Consider the following 16,096-nt stretch of genomic DNA (forward strand, 5'->3'; position numbering starts at 1 on the left):
ATTGAGGTAAGCTAAAACATATCAAAGATTAATTTCAAAGTGAACTATCCCTTTAATAAAATACAACGGTTCATTGTTTGTTAGTTCACAGTGCATTGACTAATGTTAACATTAATATTAACTAATGAACCTTGTTTTAAAGTGTTACCGAAATACTTGTTGGCATTTTTTTTTATATTACCTGACTAGGGTCCCCCCCCCCCCCCCCCCAGTGAACATGCAAAGCAGTGTTGGGCTCCTTTCAAAAGTAAGATTCTTACTTTCTGTCAACAGTATTTCATTACACTTCGTTCTCATTTTAAGACTCATTATTAGTGCTGTCAGATTGATTAATCGCGCTTTCCATAAGTTTTTGTTTATATAATTATGTACACATATACTCTCATTTGTTAGGTGCGATTAATTGATTTTACAGCACTACTCATGTTTTAAATACAGTATCTTACATGTGAAAAAGCAGACACTGGATCCTGTGTATGATGTTTATTGAAGGCACTGCCAGTCTTCGTAAAGTAAGACTGAGTGAGGTAGAAAGAGCACCAGTTTTTTTTGGCTTGGTTGTCTTCATGTTACACAGATGCAAAGACACATTAATATGCAAAAGGTTATGATAATTTTCCTGACAAACTATCTGCAGCATCTTCAAATAAAAACAATCATGACTGGTAAGGTTCTCCAAGAATTAAAAATCGTACACATATCCTTCAACTTTTATCAATCTTCATATGTCAGTATTGTAGCAACTGGTCTTCCAATATTAAAAGCAGATATGCAGGCATCTTAAATTTGACAGCATTATAAAGCATTATCTGAGACACAGGAAAACGTTTCACGTTTACCTGTACTGTTTCAAAACGTTGCGCTGCGGATCAAGTCTTTACATGCTACTATTGAATGTTTGACAATGCTAGATATGGATGGCATCATGATTTAGTACAGAATTAAAAAATATGAATGTGCAAGAAAGGCAGTTCAGTTTGTCCTTAATGTTTAAAAGAGTCTTTGCTCCCTCTCAGGACAGCAGTCTTTGTAGGATGAATAAGGTAAGTGTTGTGATTGCGTTGGTGCAGGACTGGGGTTGTGCTGTTCCTGTTGTGCTGTTGTCACTCTGCTGAAGGAGGAAGTTGTGTGTCAGGGCAGAGAACGAGTCGGGACCATATGGCACTTTAATGCTCTGTGTGAGGGTCTTGTGTCCTGGGTGTGTCACCTGTAGACAAAGCAACAATGAGTAACCTCTGTAGTCAAAACTATGTATAAATGTCTATTTGAATAGCTTTATTGGCATGTCTGTATTCCAAATATAAATGGATTTGATGTGAGGATGGTAAAATGTAGTGATGTTGTTTTCATATTGTGTTTCCTTCTTTCAGAATGTCATTTGGAACCTCTTGCACCCTTACAGGTGAGAGGCAGTCACAACAACCTGGAGCAGAACAGTGGAAATGATAGTGGACTTCAGGAAGAACACCCCAACACTCCCCTCCCTAATCATCATGGACAGCACTGTGGCGTCATTCAAGTTCCAGGGCCTGAAGTGGGACAGTCACATTGACTCCATTGTGAAAAAAGCCCAGCAGAGGTTGTAGTTCCTTCATCAGCTGAAGTGCAACCTGCTTACCCAGTTTTACTCCGCTACATAAGACTACTCCGGTATGAAGGTAAAAAGAGTAGCAATCATTTTTCATACTTGTACGCTAAAATTTACAGACAGAAACTTGTTGTACATATTTGCATTACAACATCACTTAGGCTTTTGATACTATTTTCAAGATATATCAAATGCGTAACTCAGCGACAAGAGAGAAAGGCGGTGTAGGGCACAAAGGAGTCGGTTTATTGGTTGGCGCCTAACCAATGAAATGGTATTACTTTTGTACGTGATGAAGTCACAAAACGCTAATGTGGCTTAATGCATTAGACAGTGATATTAAAAGAAATAAATGATCAAACTTAGTAAACACCAAACTAATTAAGCATAAGCCTACTATGTACAGAATAGAATAATGGTTTTCGTCCCATTTTCTATGGGAGGAAAACAGTTGACATGTAATTAAATGTGTTGGGCTCATCTGTATTTCTTTTAAAATCACTGTCTAATGCATTTAGCCACATTAGCGTTTCAGAGCATCCCCGAGGCGTGGGTTTTGTGACATCATCGCATACAAAAGTATGCGTTAGGCGCCAACCAATAAAATTGCCTTTCTCTCTCAGCGCCACTGAGTTGCAAGTGCACAATTAAGATTGTACTGTGAATGGCATTTTACACATTTGTGACTATCTCTGCGAGTGTAAATTTCAGTGTACAAGTTCTCAATTATACAGGTCCTTCTAAAAAAATTAGCATATTGTGATAAAGTTCATTATTTTCCATAATGTAATGATAAAACTTTCATATATTTTCGATTCATTGCACAGCAACTGAAATATTTCAGGTCTTTTATTGTTTTAATACTGATGATTTTGGCATACAGCTCATGAAAACCCAAAATCAGTGTTTTTTTGCCACACTTTTTCCTTCCCACAGACTTCAGATGATTAGGTTAATAGCTCGTTTAGAGACCCTTTTCATGATATGCTATTTTTTTGAGACAGGAATTTTGGGTTTTCATGAGCTGTGTGCAATGAATCTAAAATATATGAAAGTTAAATTTTTATCATTGCATTATGGAAAATAATGAACTTTATCACAAGATGCTAATTTTTTGAGAAGGACCTGTATATCTACATATGCTCCATAGGTTTGCTAATCTTTTACCTTCATAGTTCAGGACTGCTGAGAGGATTATTGGTGCTCACCCTGGTCACAACCTATTTGAACTGTTGCCTTCTGGCCGGCGATTCAATACACTGGGCACTAGATCATCCAGGAACACAATCATTAGTGCAATGTCTTGTTAATTAACTTTATTATCCATAATACTGTAAAGTGTTCATATGTATATACTTACATTGTATTATTATGTGTCTTGTATTTATACATGTGCACTGGAAGCTTCATTTACCTAGGAAAATTCCTAGTGTGTGCAATAAAGCTCTTACTGATGTTTCTCCAAAGGCCTGCATTGCAAGCATATTCTAATAATTTTCTGTTTATATAGCCTATGCATAAGATATCATTAATGCTTCATGTGTATGGAAGTAAAATAATGCCAAATGTTTTTGAAACAAAAAAGCCTGTTGTATTGCACTTTTATGGGCTGTGAAATTTTTCATTATTAAAAATTCAATAATCCATATTCATATTTCTATTCAAACTGTTTAAAAATACAACCTATAATATTCAACAGGCAATTTTCGGTCCATTTTGCTTTGTGGTTCAAATTCCATGTTGACATCCAGGAAAAGCAGTAGATTACCGAGCATAATCTCTATCTGCTGTTAGTCGATCTCACCAGCAGGAGGTGCAAGTGCGTGTTGTTGACGAGGAAGCCATTCATTCATAAAAACTCAGCAATTTAAGTGTATATTTTATCGTCATTATTAGGATGGCTGTTTTATGTTAAATTCAGTGTCTTCACGAGTTACTTTCCCTGTGCAGCCTACATGCATCTTTCTCTACCGTGAACGAGATTATAATGTTATTCCGCGGATGTAGGCCTACAGATCCAAGGTTACATTTGAGGTAGACCTATATTTCTCTTGGTTGTTTAGTTAACTTTATATTGCAGAGATGTGCTGCATGCAGTAGGCTAGGGTTTCCCTCAATACTTCAGGATTCCCCTGCTGGACATATAAAACACTTAACGTAGCTTAATGGACTAATACAGTGATATAAAACACCAAACTCGCAGACTCAGCATTAAACTTTGCACGTTAAGTTCATATTCTGAGCGTTTCCCAGTGATTTATATACTGGCATAAAGTTGGCTTGACATTGGCACAATTCTAACTTCAATAGCATTTGAAAAGAAAGACTTCAAGTCATAAAACCAACTGTAAAGTGGTGGGTATAATGCGCACCTTTTAGATTTTTGATCTAGATTATTTAGATTATTTATTTAAATAAATTGAAGTAAGAGACAGTCCCTAAATGTGCGAATGTCAAGCCAATTTTACATTTAGTCATTTAGCAGATGCTTTTATCCAAAGCGACTACAGTTAGGATAGACGGGATAGCGACTACAGTTATAATAGGACAACAAATATTTGCAAGTGCTATGACCCTTCCCAGTTTAATCTAATGTAGTGTAATGTACATGTAGGCATACTTATAGAATAGAAGAGAAAGTGTTAGTATGAATTGATCAAGTGTTGATTTTATGCCAGTAGCACTGGGAAACGCTCAGCATGAAACTGCGTATTTAGTTCATATTCTGAGTCTGCTTGCCTGTAGCCAATATTAGTACAGCCTACATCCCCAATATGGTGTGAGTTAGTCTTTTTTATCACTGTATTAGTCCATTAAGCTACGATATCCTTGAGGATGATGAGGTATTGAGGGAAACCGATTATAATCCCGTTCATGGTAGAGAAAGCTGATAACATGTAGACTACACAGGGAAAGTAACAAGGAAAGCTATTGAATTAAACAAACATAGCTTTTGTGTCTTTATCATCTTTTCCACATAATACTAACCCAGATAATCATCACAAAAACTTAATGCATGCTCAATTGCTATGAATGAATGGCTTGCTCTGGTCTTCGCCAACGCGCTTGCACCTCCTGCTGGTGAGATCGACTAACAGCAGATGGAGATTATGCTCGGTAATCGACTGCTTTTCCTGCAGTTCCTGGACGTCAATGTTGAATTTACTGTCGAATTTGAACCACTGAATTTGTGGAAGCGAATTTGCAAAGCGAAATAAAATGGAACGAAACCCGCCTGTTCAATATTATAGGTTGTATTTTTAAACAGTTTGAATATTTTGGAAGTGAAATATGAAGGTGAATATGGATTATTGAATTTTTAATAATGAAAATGTGTTTTAAATGTTTTGATTAGAAATATTCACAGCTTAAATATTCAACCACGCTAAATTTCACAGCCCATAAAAATGCAAGCCCTAAAAATACAATGTATTCAAATGCAAGCATGGTTAATGCAGTGCATATTTTTTTCAAGTAGTGCAATTCAACAGGCTTTTTTTGTTTCAAAACCATTCGGCATTATTTTACTTCCATACATGTACACCAAACAATGAGGATTTTTTTAAATTACCATGTTAGTTCATTCAGCATGAGCTAATTTGCATAAACTGAGAACAAATACTTTTAACCGTATAATTTTAAAAATATATTAATAAATGTAACCATATAGTAAAAAAAAACCCTGCTCTTTTAAATAATTAATTGCATATATTTTTCTTGAAATTACCAAACTTAAATTACTGTTAACAGCAGACAATTATTCTGATTATATTCAGAATAATTGGTATCGGCGGAAAAATGTACCAATAATAAATTAATTTTCAAGCTCATTTCTTTTAAAAGTATGGACTCATTGTTTGATTTGGCATAACTCTGTTTGACTACAGAATTGTTTTAGTGATCAGTTTAAAACTATCATCAGTTCATCCTGATGTATGTTAACAGGTTAAATAACTGATCCTGCAACAAGGCCACAATCTTTTTTTGTTTTAACTGCTTATTGTTTTTTCAAATCTCAACCTTGTATTTAGTCTGAGTGAATTGACCTTGATCTGTGACCATTTAGCCCCAACTTTACAGTTAAGTGTAATTTATTACTTCACAATGAATTTTTGGGGGACACCAAAGCCGTGCGTTTATAAGAGGTGGATACTGTGCTCCGTCTTTATTTGCTCAATAAATCCCTGGCGAACTCAAACCCCGAGGTGCCGCATTCTGAAGGTGTTTTGTAACTGCCGGAGAGTCTCAACTTTTACAACTCAAATAGCGCTTTTAAATGTGATTGCTTATCACTCTTGCCCTGAATATGGAAGCATATGCGTAGCAATACTCTATTTGAAATGTAATATGTAAAATGTCAATGCATTTCTGTATTTAAATTAAATTCAACGTTGGTGCAAAATGAAAATACAGTTATTTAATTTACATTTGCCATTTCATACACTGGTTTTAATATGTAAATTGAACACAAATGTTAACGCTTTATAAGTTGCACAATTAAAATAAAAATGTATTACAGAAATGAATATGTCTAACATGTCCAAGCAAAAACTGTAGCAAAATGATCATTTAAATGTTATTTTTCTTAATTGCATTTACACTCACAGTTAAGACACTTGCGATTGCATTTTCATTAAATGTCCCGCAATGAATGTAGCAAAATTCAATGTGCAAATTGAAAATGCATTTCGAGCTGATCACATCCCCGCCCCCTCCCACCCTGTCAATCACTGCGTGAAAGTTGGCCCCGCCCCCTTCTCGGCAACAGGCAAACATTGGCTATGTGTGGCATGTTTTGAGGTGTTGGAATGAAGATTATTACACGTCTGCAGGTGATAGAACCAGTGCGATGTTGGAACGTCTGGGATCACGTTCTGCCTTATCAGGCGTATCACCCGTTTGGTGTCAACATTACTATGCTCCGCTGTTGTTGTCTGATGCTGGACTGTGTTAATGATGGTTTCGTTTTGTATTAAATATTCTCATTGTCTGATACACATATGCTTATCTTTATTCTTATTAGCTACTATTAGCTACTACTATACTAACCCTAACATTTAATGAAAATGCAAGTGTCTTAACCGAATCTAAATGCAATTTAGAAAAATAACATTTAAATGATCATTTTGCTACAGTTTTTGCTTGAACATATTAAACATATCTAATCATTTCTGTAATACATTTTCATTTTGCAACTTAATATATAACGTTAAAATATGTATTCAATTTACATCTTAAAACTAGTGTATGAAATGGAAAATGTAAATTATATAATTGTATTATCATTTTCATTTTGCACCAAACATTGCACAAATGTAATGGAAAATGTAAATTTAAATACAGAAAGGCATTGACATTTTACATATTGCATTGTCATTTTGCATTACATTTCAAATTGAATATTGCTACCCATATGCTTCCATATATGGAGTTTTTTTTTTTTGTGTGCTGTCTTATCTGCAAAGCTTTCAGAGAAATGAGATTGAAGTCGACCACACGGGGGCGGTGTCTCACCGTGATGGTGTAGCTGCCGGGCAGCAGCAGTCTGAAGTACTCCCCGTTACGATCGCTACTGAATGGACACAGGTTTCTTCTTCCCAACACCTCGACTACAGCGTTTTGCACAGGCTTCCCGTCTGAGTCCATCACTACTCCTTTCACTCCTGTGCAAAATAAAATAAAAACTCTTTGACTTGATTTTTGTTTGCAAAATATCACACTGGACCTGATATATAAGAAAGGTAGATTCTTCACTTGGGCCAGTAAGCGGCCACCTATCAATCAGCCACCATTTTAGTAAAATGAAAAATATTGCTTCTCCTGGTTTACAGTACACCTGCATGACCTCCATCAAGTATGGAGTCGCATGTAAACACTCTAGTTGCAGGTCTGTGTACTTCTATGAGTTTTAAAAGGGGACATCATGAAAATCTGACTTGTTCTGTGTTTAAAGAACTATAATCGGGTCCCCGGTGAATCTACCAACCCAGAAAAGGTGAAAAGTGACAACCTTGTAACTGTTTTGGTAAGTCTTTCTCTGCAAGCATGTCAAAACATAAAATAAAAAATAAGCTCCCCTTCTGACGTAAGAAGGCGATCTTATTGTAATATTACCACCCCTTAATCTGCACGTTTGTGACGGTTAGACTGTACAACTTACACCCATGGCGCCACAATTTTGTTTTGGCAAACGACAAAACCAATGGCAAAAGTATTGTCTTGTTAGCACAAATCATGCAAACTGTTCTGTCGTTGGCTGCACAGACAAACACATAACATTATTTGACCAAAAAATGTCACAGCTGTCTTATAAAGACCACAGGGTCAACTTGTGTAAAAGTTAAACAATACGGTACATGCTGCAAATATATGAAATGAATCAATGCAACGTTAACTCCACAACAACTACATACATATATCCACTAACCATTCACAAACGTCCAGGTGCAGTCTAAAAGTTGCAACCTCTTCCTGGGTCTCTCTGTAAGGCTGCAATCCGCTACTTATTTATGAAATCTGACTGAAATTCGCGTGTTTTGTTACTGACTATCACACCCTCGTGTACAGGATCGGCCATCTTCTGAACGGAGGTGGGGGGAACAGCAGCTCATTTGCATTTAAAGGGACATACACAAAAACGTTTTTGCTCATACACACAGAGGCAAATTTGACAAGCTATAATTAATGATCTGGGGGTATTTTGAGCAAAAAATGTCACAGACACATTGGCCCTCATTTATCATTCTTGCGTAGAAACGGGCGTATATGTTGGCGTTAGATTATGCTTACACTCCTCTCACCGCCTGATTTATGAAGCTGTGCGTACCTTTGAAATCCAGGTGTACGCAATACCTGCCCTTGATAAATCCCGCGGCTGAAAACGATCGTCATTAGAATAGCACGCCCCTATATATTCAAGTCTCCGCTTCCCCCACGCCCTCATTTTACGCCATGTACACACGGAAGACGGCATAGAAGAGAAACTTCTCCGACGTGGAGCCGAAATGTCCTATCACAATGCATTATTTTACGGCACGTCTTTTGAAACAATTAGCATTCAATTTCGAATCGCGTCACATGTATTGGGGTGTACAATAATGACGATGATGATGTGATGTGGAGTACCATTCATTCACATTAATAATTGCATGACAATTTGTAATATTCTTATTATTATTATGATTTTTATTATTAATGACGCTTGTTGTTATTTAGAAGAAGAACGTCGTTATTATTATTTATTTGTATTATTATTATTATTATTTAAAAGAAGAAGAATGTATTTTTTATTATTTTGTCAGTCTGAATTATTTTTTGGTCATTGAAAGCCTTTCGTTACCGAACCCAGTCCGTGCGCACCTGCCGGCCTAACCATGAAACGTCAGGGTAAAGCGCACAGGCTCGCAACTGAAGGAATACATATGGCTTCAAATCAAATGCTTTGGTAAAGTCACACAAATTAAACATTGAAGTCCATGTTGCACAAAAATAAACACTGAAGTTTATAATTACTATGTTGTTGTTGTTGGTCATAATATATCATATCTTTTAGTTTGTCAGTGCGTTTTGTGGTGTTAGGAATTGTTTTTCTGCGCATTTCTGCACTAACACAAAACGTGCGTACACCACCTCCTGAGCTGGCGTAGGATTTGAGCGTTCCGTACACCAACGTCCATATTGATAAATCTCAAAGTCACCGTGGGTTTGGGTGTACGCTGGAAATTTGGTGTACGCACTTTTGATAAATGAGGGCCATTATGAGGACACCATATTACATCTTGTGAAAAGGGGCATAATATGTCACCTTTAAAGGTGCACAGCACCATCTTACAAGCAGAAAAGGCGAATAACTTGACATTAAAAAAATGTAGTCGTGTCTACGTGGTATTACACACGTAGTTGGTTAGCCATTTCTTTCACACCGTTGTTTAAGAGGTGTGGTAGTGTATGTCGGGATGTTTTGCTTGTGGTTGGGTTACAGGGACAGTTGTGTCAATGCTGGGTGTGGACGGCGGCTTTGTCCCTGTGGGACAATCACGGTCAGGATAGTGCTGTGTGTGTGTAATTTGATTGCGACTGTAACAGAATATGTTTACTGTGTGCTGTAATAATACAGTACCCTATACCGCATGATATTTAGCTCATTATTTGATGGCTACAATTATATGGCTTGGCAAAACTTCTTTTTTTTAAATGTTTACTTAGCTTGTTTGTTTATTTAGGGGCCATTTAAGTGTGGGTGGGACGTTTCACTGGTAAAATCTCAAATGAAAGAGCTAAAGGTGTTGTCACATCTACCGTTACTTGGAGAAATACACTTATTGCAACAGGACAATCGGGAGTTTCACGTGAGGCCAAAAAAGTTCTCTGCATAGTTTTGATTGTGTTCAAATTCACAGCGTTGACCAACACAACGTCGAGTGATTAGAAAGTGACTTTTGTGTGAGCATTGATTCATGCATCACTATGCTACTGACAATGGAGCTTTTTACTGCTATTTTTTTCTTCTTTATATTGTGTTTATCATAAACAGTATTGTGTATATGAACAAACAGTTACACTATTAATTACATGACTGGCTGTAATTTGCAAGTGAGTTTAGCCAGTCTAGCTTGATAATAAACAATTGTGTTATCATAAAAACGTACTAACGATGCCTAGTAATCTATCAAATTACATATAGCAGTCAACAAGACAACTAACATTAGCAATTTCATGTCGATACAGGACAACTTAGTGGAGCTTCAGACACAGACGATAGAGTCTGCGTCGTCATTGTCTGAGGGCGACACGCACTGGCCAAATGCTACAGCCCAGAAATGTCCCGAGCACAGCGAAACAAGAAAATAAGAATTTACAGGCACACGGCAGTGCGTCTAAACACAAACACCAGCACACACTTCTAGTGGATCATGAGTTATGATTAAGAGGGATTTTTTATTTATTTGTATGACTCCATATTTTTTTGGAATACCATGCATAATGCTCCTTTAAGTGGACAAGTGTGTCTAAGCAGTACCTACCTAGGTGTACTTGCTGCATGTAAGCCAGTAGTGCAGGTCTGTTGGCCTCCCATAGGCCAGGAAGCTGTGACTCTAGAGGAAACTTGCAGCAAGAGATTTCCAGTGTGAGCTCTAAACACTGTGCCCTCACATAGTTATAGTCTTGCATTCCCCCTAAGAGAAAAACACATTCAATTAGTACAGAACCATCGATTGGTACTAACAGTATAACATTATATTAGATCTGTGCGGTACTGTAGGTCTTAATATATAGGCTGTCTGTTTTCATTCATATTAATCAAACAATTGTGGTATACTGGTAAAAAAAGTTGGATATATATATTTTTTCTATAGATATTTAGTTTTGACTTGGTGTGTTCCAAATTTGGTGGCATTACCAGGGATTTTAAGGTATGGTTGCTAGGTGATTTTGTTTTGGAACCTTCAGAAAACTTAATAGATTTTTCTCAAAACTTACTTTGCTGACTCTATTTTTTGCCCGATTCATACATCATTTTCAAGATTTCTTAATAGAGCAGTTAGCACAGGTCACAAATATTCAAATGCTGCATTGAACACTTTTACCTTTTAGAGGATACCAGTAGTATCCGTTAGTGATGCCGTTGACAAAGCCCGTCAAATCGAAACAACTGTTTGCGTTGTGCATTTCAGTGTGGTTGTAGGAGTAGGTCCTTGCCAAGTGGACAAACACGTCATCGTCGGGGGAGATGCTCTGGCCTCCTTGCAGCTCGCTTCCTGAAAGACAGCGAATAACATTCCTGTTAATCTCATGATCACGGCATGTTTGCAGTCCCAGCGATGAGCCGTGCAGATTCAGATGCTGGACTCGAGGCAATTCCAACTGAATTGCTGTTCTGGTAAAACTTTTCTTTTATAACATTATACCATTCTGCTTTGAGATTCCACTGGCCTGCTTGCCCAATGAATCTAGTTTTATGTGGCTTTTAAGAGCTAACAATATATATATTTTTTTCATTTAACTTCATGACCTTATGCTTTAAAAAAAAAAAAAAACTGGGGGTACCCACTGAAAAAGGGTTCATTAACTCTCTGGGGTCGGCGGTCTCGCCGGCGATACCAGCTCACTTTTTTCCTTATCAGTGCAAAAGAGACTCAAATTACTCTGTTAATTTTGATCTTACATATAAGTGTTGTACATCATTCGATCCTGTTAAGTTTGTATTTTTTTGTGGAACCTCATAATAAAAACAAAGTGTTGTGCTTTTCGCCTAATAAAGAAAAATAAACATGATACGCGTTCTGCGTTCTCTCTGTCAGTGAAGTCCATTCTGAAACGCGTCCGAAAAATCATCTGTAACTCTGCAAATACTCAGTCAAACAGGTATACAGGCACACAGGCATGAAGCCTGAATTATCTTCTTTTAAATGAAGTAATTTATATAAAAATTTTTTTTTTCTCATTTTATGTAATCTGTACGAAAAGAGAGAGATGATAGTCGTTCTCGTCTCAGCTCATTAAAGTTAATTTGACCACGCCCACGGAGCGCGCGCTCTATTCTCCAATAGTATCCAGCTGCAGACCCGCAGCACCACCAGTTTCAGAACCCCAGCGCCAGAACCGGAAGTAAGGGGCGGAGCTTACGTTCTAACACCAGCGCCAGGACCGGAAGTGAGGGGCGGAGCTTACGTTCTAAACCGAGTAACGCCACCTAACGTTTAGGAGCGTAATTTGCTTAGACACGAAACGGCATTATTACACACTATGTAATAATATATATTATTATAATTAATATATAATTACAATATGTTGAAATAAAATATTTTTGTATAAGCAACGTATTAAACTGCAAATTAACATTTATATGTCCTAATCATAAAAACGATATGTTACATATGAAAGACAAGATGTCGTTTTTACTGTAAAATACTGCCACATCAAATAAGCTTGTTTGCTAAGATGTTATTATAGTGTTTGTTCGATTGTAGGCTATATTCAAACTAATTAATCCGCAACTGTGAAATATGTATGATAAAATGTATACTTTAGTATATAATACAAAGAAAGATTACATTTGAAATATAGTTAAAATTTTAATTGTTGTTGTAATTGTAACCTTTTTATTAAAATAGCAAAAATATATGTAGGCTACATATAAATAAATCTTAGGTAAATCTTAAAAGCTCAATATAAGCCTCCTCTTTAAATTATTTGTATTGTGTTTTATTAGTGACACATTTGGGATACATTCCCAAACTTTCTGTAAAAACAGTATGATCATTAACTGCACAATTACTAGAAATTTTTACATTTGATATTATACAATTTGCAAGCACAATTTGAAAAATAAATAAATAATTGGAACTGTGAACCAATTTTGTATTATATAGGCATATATATATATATATATATTGTCATTGCATTCTTGTGGCTCAGTAACACACCTGAATGAAAGGGTCATTAGTATGCAGCCCCATTATGCGCTCATTATGCGGGCCTATTGTCTTCTCAGGTGTGAATCACAGCAGGTCACACCCCTGCGCATATTGCCTTTCCAAACAAAAAGTGTCATTTTTAAATTTAAACCAATCTATTGTTTTATGTGAATGATAAGGCAGGATGATTTTCAGATCATTTTGAAGAAAAAAACTCTAGGCGACAACATCCACTAGTCAAAAGTCTTGTGGACACATATTTAGTATGTGTTTTGTGGCCTTATTTCAGAAACTTTAAGTTTTAGTTTTTTCAATAATTAACCACGCATAAACAATATTCTCTCAAAAATACAAAAATGTACATACATGTTGATAACACATTATGGTAGCCCTGTTTGTGCTAAATAGAGTGTAATTACACCTTTGCCAGTAATATGTTTATAAGCAACTGAAAAAAGCACAAATGTCAGAGTATGTCAAAACATCTCAAGGACCCCAAAAACACCTTGGACCCCAGAGGGTTAATGCGTACAAGCAACTGACCTCTGTTGCTGTTGTCGTAGGGGTAGCTGGCCACCACCGCACCTCCGTGGAGATTGGCCGACAGGACGAAAGTCTCCGTCTTCAGCCAGTCCATCACTGCCATGACTTCTTTCTCACTTACCTGCTCGGTATTACTCTCAAATGCATCCGGAAAATTACGATTCAGGTCCACGCCGTTCTTATTATTCCTGGAGGGGAGGAGGAACTTGTTACTCAAGGAAACTATGGCCTATAAATGTGTTTTTCTGGAATAATTGCAAATATTTCTTTGACACATTCACAACAAATAACCTGACTCTTTTGTGGACATATTGAACAGCAGACCTGACTGTGTCAGCTGCAGCCTGCATCTGTGCTGCTGACACCAACATCTTCAAGGATGAAGAACATCAAACGACTAACTAGCAAACTAACAGGCCAGTGACAGCCCTCTGGATTAGTTTGCACTGGCAGGTCTAAATTTGTGCGGGTGGATTAGTGTGTTTTGCCGTGACACCGTCGGGTGGAGCGATCCTTCTTAATCCCGAACACGGAGCGCCTGCTCTACTACGCCATACAGAAGTGCTTCCCTCAGGGATTCCTATCTGCTTACTGTTGCAATGCTTTGAAGTGCTTTTAAACAGCCTCTCTCAGTCAACAAATGCTGCTCAGCTAAAGCTAAAGCATGCCTGGATGCCGGCACAACAGAATTATTACATACAACCATAGAGTATGGTAAAAAGAACAAATATATATATATTTTGTACAGAGGTTTAGAGGTTTAAAAATCAAGCCTTCCTGGGTGGTCAACGTCAAATGCATATGAAACCAACCTAGACGCAATAAACAGGATGTGTGTGTGCCACAATTCGCTGGCGTTTGAACACAGAGCTGTTTCTTCCTGCTTTCACAATACAATAATAATAAAAAAAAAGTTGGCCTGCACTCTCAGCCTCGATTGCCTTTTGTAGTTTAATGGCAGAGATGAGCTTGTTTATGCCAGGTTCTCTCGCAAATATTGGAGCTCTTCAACTTGTTTGAAAGCTTTTTGAAAACTGATTAAGCACCTCATAAATCCACTCAGATTCTCTAGTGTCTCTGGCTCGGTTTGGACTTGGGTTGTTTTCTTTCGCTGATTGCCGGCCTCATCCAGACACCTGATTTCTCTCTTAAGACCCTAGAATCTAAATCACGCCAGACACTTCAGCTGATCGATGTGGCAAACCACATTTTGTCGTTAAAATGGTTGATTAACTGCTTTCAGCTCTATAAACTATTTGTCTAAAAGAGCTCTTGAGGTTTCCATTAGTGGTGAGCTGTTAGTTTGATGGGGCAGAACAGATAGTTGACGGCCTTCATCTTGTCTGACGCTTTCTGCATTTGTGCTCAGATCAATGTATACCATTTATTTTATCAGGCTCAGGATATGGTTTTGTTAGGGTAACTGATCCTGGGTCAGACTAAGACACATTGCTCCATCTGTGATATCTAGAATGATAAAATCACATCACTATATATCAGAGATGGAGCAACACCCGGTGTGGTTTACTTTCCTTTAACCATTGTTTGTATGTAATGACAGCTTAGATCATGGTGTTTTTCGGATGACTTGTATCAGTACAATTTTACACACACGCCATGCCACACACTTAGATCTCTATGCATGCGCACAGCCATAAAATCTCTGCCAGCTTGCACTCTAGGTCTGTCAGTTTAATTTGGAGGAGTATCAGGGCTGTCACGGGGCGCCAGGATATGTGAGAGCCATTAATCCCTGAGTGAAAAGCATTAAATAGTGTTTATGTTGTGCTTTGTGGCTGTGGAGTGATCAGTGCAGAATGGAAATTTTTCGGGTGTGTTTCACTGATCTGTAAAGGAATAATTTACCAAAACTTCTGTCATTGTTTATTCACTCTCATGGTGTTACAAACCATCAACAGAACACAAAAGTGTTTGTTAAGCAGAATGCGCAAGCTGCTCTTTGCTATACAATGAAACTAAACGGGGACTGGTTCTGTCAAACGCCAAAAATTACAATAAGTCACCAGAAGCATTTAAAAACAATTGTGTACATTGAAAAGTGAAAATATATTTGATGAATGTAGAGAAATGTATCTAAAAAAGCAAAATAATGCTTTATATTTTCAAGATACCACTTGCATGCAGCGTGGTGAGGTCCATTCTTGAACAATACTTACAGGTTCACTTTCTAGATACACAGTATATACGCTGTGTGCAGGATTCACTAATTAGTGTAATTGTATTCGATTCCAAACATAGCCGGATTTCCCGAATCCTCCTTCCACCCCGCCCTGTATCTGCCATTGTTCAGAGCCAGAGGTTGACATGTCCGACCGCTCAAACAAACGCAAATGTTTTGAAAGAACCGCAGTGTTTACACTACTCAGGAAGTCGACCTAGGAATGGCTTACTTCTAATTAGTTCTGTACGTTAAAACGAGACAGAAATTATTGCAGGTTGCCCTTTCAAGGAAAATACCCTCTATGTTTATGGTGTGTGAGATATATATAAGATGAAGATATAGTGGCCACGTTCCACTGCAGACTCT

General features: G+C 37.4%; 1 protein-coding gene across 2 annotated transcripts in view; it reads right to left on the reverse strand.

Moving 5' to 3' along the window:
- Window positions 1-826: 826 nt before the first annotated feature.
- cpm (carboxypeptidase M) overlaps window positions 827-16,096 on the reverse strand; it is a 41,582-nt gene continuing 26,312 nt past the window's right edge. Inside the window, exons 5-9 of one of the 2 annotated variants that reach the window (XM_056247515.1) lie at window positions 13,549-13,736; window positions 11,176-11,346; window positions 10,612-10,764; window positions 7,103-7,251; window positions 827-1,207 (exon numbers count right to left, since the gene is read on the reverse strand). In XM_056247515.1, the coding sequence (XP_056103490.1) occupies window positions 1,013-1,207; window positions 7,103-7,251; window positions 10,612-10,764; window positions 11,176-11,346; window positions 13,549-13,736 (856 nt within the window). In that variant the 3' untranslated portion in view covers window positions 827-1,012. Of the gene's footprint in view, window positions 1,208-4,377; window positions 4,491-7,102; window positions 7,252-10,611; window positions 10,765-11,175; window positions 11,347-13,548; window positions 13,737-16,096 lie in introns of those variants that run through there. The other variant, XM_056247516.1, reaches the window with a different exon arrangement.

The sequence above is a fragment of the Rhinichthys klamathensis genome, unplaced genomic scaffold, assembly GCF_029890125.1.
Source record: "Rhinichthys klamathensis goyatoka isolate OS25496 unplaced genomic scaffold, OSU_Roscu_1.1 h1tg000048l_1, whole genome shotgun sequence".
In the NCBI taxonomy this organism is placed as follows: Eukaryota; Metazoa; Chordata; class Actinopteri; order Cypriniformes; family Leuciscidae; genus Rhinichthys; species Rhinichthys klamathensis.